We start from the raw sequence: 8,739 nt of genomic DNA, 5'->3' as shown, positions 1-8,739 counted from the left end.
GAGATGATCCACCTTTGTGTATGTGAAGTAGATGTCACACGTGTCACTTACCAAATGGACTCTTGACATGGTGATGTCCATAGGATGCTCTGCATCATCCCCCCCTTGGGAAAGATCCGAACTCGGATTGAAAATCAAATCACCATGGGAAAGAGATGGCTTCGCCGTGTAGAAGTGGACGTTCACCAAGTACTCATCATCTTCAAGCTCGCAATGGGCAATCTCCAATGTCACACCGTCTAGTGATTCCTTCAAAAGGAGCAAGGACAACAAACACTTGGAAAAACAAATGTGTTTAGCGTTAGTGCAAAACCAAGCATTCAAGTGGTGATTCACCCAACAAGTGTCATCATCAAGCATAGCATATGGTGCGACAAAGCATTGTGACATGGCATGTAAGCATATAAATTGAGCACAATTGAGGGAGTCCTAGATTAGGGGGTGTCCGGATGGCCGGACTATACCTTCAGCCGGACTCCTGGACTATGAAGATACAAGATTGAAGACTCCGTCCTGTGTCCAGAAGGGACTTTCCTTGGCGTGGAAGGCAAGCTTGGTGATACGGATGTGTAGATCTCCTACCATTGTAACCGACTTTGTGTAACCCTAACCCTCTCCGGTGTCTATATAAACCGGAGGGTTTTAGTCCGTAGGACAACATACACAACAACAATCATACCATAGGCTAGCTTCTAGGGTTTAGCCTCTCCGATCTTGTGGTAGATCTACTCTTGTACTACCTATATCATCAATATTAATCAAGCAGAACGTAGGGTTTTACCTCCATCGAGAGGGCCCGAACCTGGGTAAAACTTCGTGTCCCTTGCCTCCTGTTACCATCCGGCCTAGACGCACAGTTCGGGACCCCCTACCCGAGATACGCCGGTTTTGACACCGACATTGGTGCTTTCATTGAGAGTTCGTCTGTGTCGTCGCCATCAGGAAGGATGCCTCGCCTCGTCTTTAAAGACGGCATCGTTGCTAAGGGAGATTTGGCTGTCGGCCAAACCCTCCGGCTAGGTGGTTTTCTTATGACCGCCTGTTCGGCTTCTGCGCCGACGATGACCTCTCGAGCCATCGAAAACAATCTTCATGTCATCTCGGAACTCGCCGAGCAGTTAGATCCAATGGAGCTCTCCTCCATAAACGAGCTCTTGGATCGCTTCGCCGCCCTGGGAGTCGCTACGGATTACGACCAGATTGGGCCTAAACCCGATATGAGAGAGATTAACTCTCCCGAAGTCACCCATCCCATTGCCGTGGTAGAGGGACAGTGCGGCGACCCTTCATCTATCTTAAGAACTCGCTACGTCCGGATTCGACGGATACCCGCGGAGGGGAAGATATCACTCAAGACCTGAACTTAGAGTCAGGCGATGGGCTGGATTCATTGGACAACATCCAGGAATCCAATTTTTCGAGTTCGGAAATTCCTCGGCCTCTGAGCCTCAGATGGGGTGAGGCTTCGGATTTAATTCCACCCACCCACCCCAACATAAGAGATCTATCCAAAATCAGGCAAGAGCCCGATGAAACAGTACATCATTACTGGACCAGATTCCTCCTGGTTAAGAACAGGCTAAGGGACTGCCGCGAGGAAGACGCAATCTCAATCTTCTGCAATAATTGCATGGACAAGGGAATACTCAACGCCATAAGTCGCCGTGATATTACCCACTTCGCTGACTTGGCGTCCATTGTACGAAAGTACTGTGCGATGGAAAGCGCCTGGAAAACCGAAATCAAATTTTGGGACAATCCGGCCCTGAATACAAACCCAGTCCGAAATAAAAGGGTGCATCATCACCAGACACCCGGGTCAAGCACTAAAAAGCAAAAACCCTCTACAGGGCATGGAACCATATTGGAAGGATGGCTCAATGGACCCTGTAAAATTCACAGTACAGAGGACGCCACACCAACTCACAGCCTCAGAGCATGTTGGATACTCCGGCAGGTGGCCAAAATTGGCAAAAATCTCCTAATTCCGGAGGCCACAGAAAGCCACCCCAGAGACACCAATACGGTATTAACAGTCTTCGAGACTTTCGCATCAAATAATATGCAAAAAAGGACACTCCGCAGCCTTGCCGAAGTCTACCAAGTAGCAATAATAAACCCATGGAGTGACACGGCTATTACCTTTAACGCCAATGATGAACCTAAATTCCGAACAGCCCGAGCACCAGCCGCATTGGTTCTCAGTCCAATAGTGGACGGCTTTCGTCTTACCAAGGTACTCATGGACGGTGGCAGCGGATTGATCCTCATTTATGAGGAAACCCTTCAAAAATGGAAATAGACTGGAACCGCATTGAGCGAAGCAGCACAACCTTTAGAGGAATAATCCCTAGTCGGGAAGCGCGCTGTACAGGAAAAATCACACTAGATGTGGTGTTCGGCACGCCGGATAATTACAGGTCCGAAGAGGTCACGTTCCATGTGGCTCCGTTCAGTAGCGGTTATCACGCTCTGCTAGGGCGGGAAGCGTTTACAATCTTCCAAGCAATACCCCATTACGGGTACATGAAGCTCAAGATGCCCGGGCCTAACGGGATCATCACTCTCGCTAGTGATCCGGACATAGCACTCCGTGCCGAAAACAAGACAGCCGCACTGGCCCTTGAGGCACTATCCGAAGCCCTAGCTGCTGAGGAACTGACTGCGCTGCGCTCTACGGTGAATAGGGACGATGTGGTACTCGACAAAAGATCCAAGTCCACCTCCTTTAAACCGGCGGACGAAATAGTCAAATTCGAAGTCCATCCAACGGACCCCAATAAAATAGCTTCCATCGGGGCACAGTTAAACCCTGATGTAGACGCCGCACTGCGAGAGTTCCTACGAGAGAACTGGGACATTTTCGCCTGGCACCCTTCAGACATGCCAGGAATCCCGCGCAGGCTGGCCGAGCATAGCTTAAATATCCAAACAGGATTCAAACCTATCAAACAGGCTCTTCGGCATTTTTTCGAACCTAAGAGACAGGCCATGGGAGAGGAGCTAGCAAAGCTATTGGAGGCCGGATTCATCAGAGATATAAAACATCCGGACTGGCTAGAAAACCTGGTGATGGTACCAAAGAAGGACAAATCATGGCGCCTGTGTGTTGATTTTAAAGACCTTAACAAGGCTTGCCCAAAGGATCCCTTCCCCCTCCCCCGCATCGATCAAATTATCAACGCTACCGCAGGACACGATTCGTTGTGTTTCCTCGATGCATATTCCGGCTACCATCAAATCAAGATGGCAGAACCAAACCAAGCCCCAACGGCATTTATCACACCATACGGCCCATTCTGCTTCAACACGATGCCCTTCGGGCTCAAAAACGCCGGCGCAACATATCAGCGCATGATTCAGACATGTCTGGCAAACCAGATCGGCAAAACAGTGGAGGCATATGTAGATGATGTGGTCGTCAAAACAAGATACGTCGAATATCTAGTAGACGACTTGAGGCTCACATTTGATAACCTCCGAACATACGACATCAAGCTCAACCCGGAAAAATGCATTTTCGGCGTTCCAGCCGGAAAGCTCTTGGGCTTCATTGTATCCGGTAGAGGAATTGAAGCAAATCCAGCCAAGATCCGAGCTCTGTCGCAACTGGATATCCCAAAGGACCTCAAACAAATACAAAAGTTAACCGGATGTGTGGCGGCTCTAAGCCGCTTTATCTCCCGCTTGGGAGAAAAGGCCCTACCCCTTTACCGCCTCCTTCGGCGCACCGAACACTTCGAATGGATGGATGCAGCCACGGCCGGACTCGACGAAATAAAAGCCATACTGGCAACAAACCCAGTCCTGGCCGCGCCAAACATTGGTGAACCAATGCTATTATACATTGCAGCAACACATCAGGTTGTAAGCGCAGTGCTCGTCGTCGAACGAGAAGCGGACAGACACAAATTCCCCCTTCAAAAGCCGTTCTATTATGTGTCCACTGTCCTCACTCCCTGCAAATCACGGTACCCGCATTATCAAAAGATTACGTACGCGGTATTCATGGCATCCCGGAAGCTACGACACTACTTTCAAGAGTGTTCAATAACAGTAGCCTCGTAAGTACCACTTAACAATATTATAAACAACCGTGACGCAACGGGCCGGATTGCAAAATGGGCCATTGAGCTCCTCCCGTTTGACATAACTTATAAGCCACGGCAAGCCATCAAGTCGCAAGTCTTGGCTGACTTCATCGCAGAATGGACGGAGGCCGAACTCCCTAAAGAGTACGGCACATATTCAAATTGGATCATGCATTTCGACGGCTCCAAGATGTTGGCCGGACTGGGGGCCGGTGTCGTTTTGACGTCCCCCACAGGAGACACAGTTCAATACGTACTCCAGATTATGTACACGGACTCCAACAATGCAGCCGAATATGAGGCCCTTTTACATGGTCTTCGGATGGCAGTATCCATGGGCATTCAATGCCTAGAGGTACACGGGGACTCGAACCTCGCAATATCCCAAATAAATGGAGACTTCGATGCCAAGGATCCAAAAATGGCAGCTTACCGCAACGCCGTCCTAAAAATGTCAGCTCGGTTCGAGGGGCTTGAATTTCACCATTTATCCCGGGAAAATAATCAGGCGGCAGATGTCCTGGCACGCATCGGCGCAAAACGCGATGTAGTCCCCCCCAACATCTTCTTGGAAAGGCTGTTCAAGCCATCCGTAGTATGGGAAGGGGAGCCGAACAATAACAGCCCGGACCCAACTGCACTGCCCGACACCGAACATCCTGACACAATCGGAGGCTCTGCCAATGAAATAACACCTTCAGCCCACGTAATAATGGCCGTCATCGCCCCGTGGACAGAACCATTCCTCGCCTACCTTACTAGGAAGGAACTCCCCGAGGACCAAAATGAGGCACGCTGCATAGTGCGGCGATCCAAAGCCTACAGAGTCCATGAGGGAGAGCTTTATAAGAAAAGCACTACCGGAGTCCTTCAAAGGTGCATCTCCGAAGAGGAGGGGCGGAACCTCCTGGCTGAAATTCATGCCGGACTCGGCGGTCATCACGCTGCAGCTCGGTCCCTTGTAAGAAAGGCCTTCCGTACGGGCTTTTATTGGCCGACGGCCCGGGCAGACGCTCAGGACTTAGTCCAACGATGCACCAGTTGCCAGCTCTTTGCAAACCAAAGCCATATGCCACCCACCGCCCTCCAAACTATCCCCATTACTTGGCCCTTCGCGGTCTGGGGGCTTGACATGGTTGGACCCCTTAAAGGCGGAACCCACAAGCAAAAATACTTACTGGTCATGGTGGATAAGTTCACCAAATGGATAGAAGCCAAGCCTGTTAAGACGGCCGAATCCGGACCGGTGATAGACTTTATATCCGGGGTTGTACACTGTTACGGCGTCCCCCAAAGCATCATCACTGATAACGGCACGAACTTCACGGCAGACGAGGTAAAACTCTGGTGCAAAAACATGGGCATCAAGATCGATTATGCTTCCGTCTATCACCCACAAACTAACGGCCAGGTCGAACGTGCAAATGGTCTTATCATGAGCGGCATCAAACCCAGATTAGTGCGGTCCCTCAAGGAATCTAACATGCACTAGGTAGAGGAGCTCGACTCCCTACTCTGGGGGCTGCCGACCACGCCGAATCGCACCACCGGATACACACCATTCTTTATGGTGTACGGCGCAGAGGCAGTTTTGCCTTGCGACATAATTCATGACTCACCTCGAGTGCGCATGTACGAAGAAAGAGAAGCCGAGCTCGATCGGCAGGACAGCTTGGATGCATTGGAGGAGGAGCGTGACGTGGCAAAAGCACGTTCCGCATTCTATCAATAGCAGGCTCGAAGATACCAAAGCAGAGAACGTGCCAAAAATTACAATGTTGGCGAATTAGTTCTACGACTACCGGACAAGAAAAAGGACAAACTCAAGCCCAAGTGGGAAGGTCCCTTCATAATTAACCAAGTCCTGACTGGTGGAGCGTACCGCCTGCGGGATGCATCGGATAACCGACTCGAGCCGAACCCATGGAACGCAGCCCGTCTCCGAAGATTCTACGCCTAGCGCCGGACTCTATGTTCGTCTCCTTCCTCTGTCCATTTTTTATATATTTTCTGTCTTACATTTCTCTTCTTCTTCTCTCTCTCTCTCTCTCTCTCTCTCTCTCTCTCTTATAGCCTTTAAAGGCTCATAAAGTGACGCGCTATCCGTGCTCATTAAACCTGGGGGCTTCTTTAAATAGAAGCTTATTCATACGGGCTTCATGCCCAGCACATGTGTCACACTTCCGCATGTACCTTTTATTCACCATTATATGCATCGATATGATTTAAGTTTTGGCCAAGATGGGTTGCCTGGCTCCTGTGCTTACCCCTACATTCCCGATTGTTCGGCTAGGTGGTAAAGGGAGCACCTCTGCGATTGTTACTGCCAGGTCAGCCGGATGTGTACCTCATACTGGGTGAAGCCGGAAGCTAGCGTTCTTAAGGGAATATTCAGTCGGTGAACTAAAGATGATCTTTTTATTTTTATCTATACGCCCCTAGATGTTTTTCCTGCGTTTCTTTTCGCAGCATGTACATGCACCTTAGGGCATGCCTCCCAGGGAAAGGAACCCCTAACGGAACCTTGGAAGATGTTTCTTACTAACCATGTAATATAACATAACTAGTCGGGCACTTGTCTGTTCACGCACTAATGACCCCTACGCCTGGTCTCCATGCATTCCCCGGTTCCTATATAACCGCATGGGAATTCGGACACACCCCGGACCGTCAGGTCCCGAAGCTGAAGCGAAAAGGTCGGCCATGACAAATGATCTACAATCTGGCTAGAAGGCATTATAAATGTCAATTAAATTACATAGTCATTTTGACTGATTGTATTCCTCTTCAATACCATCTAACATGCTGTCTAATTTACAGTCCTGCTGGGAATACTTTGCGGCCAACTCTACTTGGCCGTATACTAAGCTTACAGGGATCTCCTTCCCATCGGGCCCTACCGGACCGACCTCGGCCATGTGGTTGGGGTTAGCCTTTGCGTACCACGTCTTCACCATGGCCCAGGCCTCCCTAGCGCCTTGATGGCAGGCCGATATCTTCCACAATAGGAAGCGCCGCCGTGCTCCCTTTAGCTTCTCCGCAAGCTCTCCAAGACCTTCGGGCATGGAGATGGATGGCCACAGGGCCTGGGTGACGCCTTGCATCGCCTGCCGAACTCGATCGAGCAGTTGCGAGAGCTCAGGAAGAAGGTCACCCATAGAACCGGGCATCTCCTCCGCAAGACGACCTGTTAGCACACCTACAGACATTGCTCTGTTAGTCAACTTCCCCGCCGAACTTTCTTTCAAAGGTTCGTTCAAGCACTTACTAAATATGCCGCGCCGAAGCCGCTGATTCTCCTTAACAGAGTCTGACAGCTGGGCACGAACATCTTTCAGCTTGACGCCCAGCTTGGTGTTGGCATCTTGGGGATCGTTCTTCTCCCGCCTCACCTTTGTCAGCACCTTCTCACCAGCCTTTAACTGGCGTAGGAGGTGTTGCCTTTCCGGATTCAATCCAGCGCCATCTGCAATTTCATTTGTCAGATTCGCACCCATGCCGTGCTTCGCAAAATACTTATCTTTCGAAGTGTATATTACCAGAGGGGGTCTCCTTGGGCTCCCCTGCCGCGGCTAGTGCGGCCTGAAGTTGGGCTTTGCACTCTTCTAGCTCCTTGGATAGTAGGGAATTCTTTTCTGTAAGAACCTGCATAACAAATGATCCTTAAATCAGTTATTCTAACTGTTTCAAGTCTCGGGGGCTATTGGTATATATATATAATTACCAAAATTTTCTTACCCGTATGTCTTTTACATATTGCTCCATGGCTCTAGCTAGACCATTTTGAGCGGCACGGAGGTACGCATCTCCTGAATTGAAGGCATCTAACGCCCCTTGGGAGAAACAAGCGTCGCGAAGGATTGTCCGACGACGCCTGTGGTTCATGGCACTCTCCACCTCAGAGTTGGTGGCAGACAACCCGTCCACATCCTCCATCGGAGGAGCATCTGGCGCGCGCCTTGCATTCGCCTCTGCCTCCGGACCAGGCTTTGGAGCCTGGCTGGTGGAGGCGCGATTGGCAGCCTCTCCGGATATAGTCCGGCGAGGTCTCTTTGTCCTGAAGAGAGCACGAGTGTCAATGTGCCTCGAAGGTATAACACCTAGGATAAGGGGGCGCGCCATACCTTTGCGCTGACGCCTCGGTCCGGACTGCACTTCTTTTCTTCCCACGGGGCCCTGCGGCCCCTCGTTGGCTTGTCGCCGCAGGTTCGGCCTTCTGCCTCAAAAACCTCCCCTGCAAAGTTCGGTCGTAATCAGGAAACTGAAAACATGAGAGGGCGGACACCTATTCAGGGTACTGGGACTTTGATCTCAGTTACCTGGGAGGCCGGGATTAGCCCTGGGTAATCGGCCGTAATGGCCACCAAGGCGTTGTCCTTGCTCAATTGATGGAACACTCCATCAACCAGCTCCACAGATATGTCCAGATCCTCTTGAGAGGCCGGGTCGAGGGACCATCCTGGGTCCTCCGGTTGTGGAGGAGGGCTTCTTATTTCCTTAACAGCCCGGCGCAATTCTTGCGTTGAAGTCATCAGACTGAATATTTAACAATGGGAATACAAAATGGATGGGCAAGTAAATGCGACCGCTTACCCAGCTTGGGGGATTGTGCATAGAGAATCCACCCTATGGGTTGACGCGGAGAAAT

At 50.6% G+C, this 8,739-nt stretch overlaps 1 protein-coding gene across 1 annotated transcript in view; it reads right to left on the bottom strand.

The window, feature by feature from the left end:
* Positions 1–239: 239 nt before the first annotated feature.
* LOC147990710 (uncharacterized) overlaps positions 240–8,739 on the bottom strand; it is a 43,091-nt gene continuing 34,591 nt past the window's right edge. The window contains exons 5-6 of the mRNA XM_087538361.1: positions 314–419; positions 240–249 (exon numbers count right to left, since the gene is read on the bottom strand). Coding sequence (XP_087394487.1) covers positions 240–249; positions 314–419 — 116 coding nt within the window. The remainder of the gene's footprint in view (positions 250–313; positions 420–8,739) is intronic.

Source organism: Triticum urartu, chromosome 1A, assembly GCF_056163025.1.
Source record: "Triticum urartu cultivar PI428250 chromosome 1A, HENAU_Tu73, whole genome shotgun sequence".
NCBI classification, from domain to species: domain Eukaryota; kingdom Viridiplantae; phylum Streptophyta; class Magnoliopsida; order Poales; family Poaceae; genus Triticum; species Triticum urartu.
The sequence above is the reverse complement of the archived record's forward strand: the minus strand, read 5'-3'. Positions and strand labels throughout refer to the sequence as shown.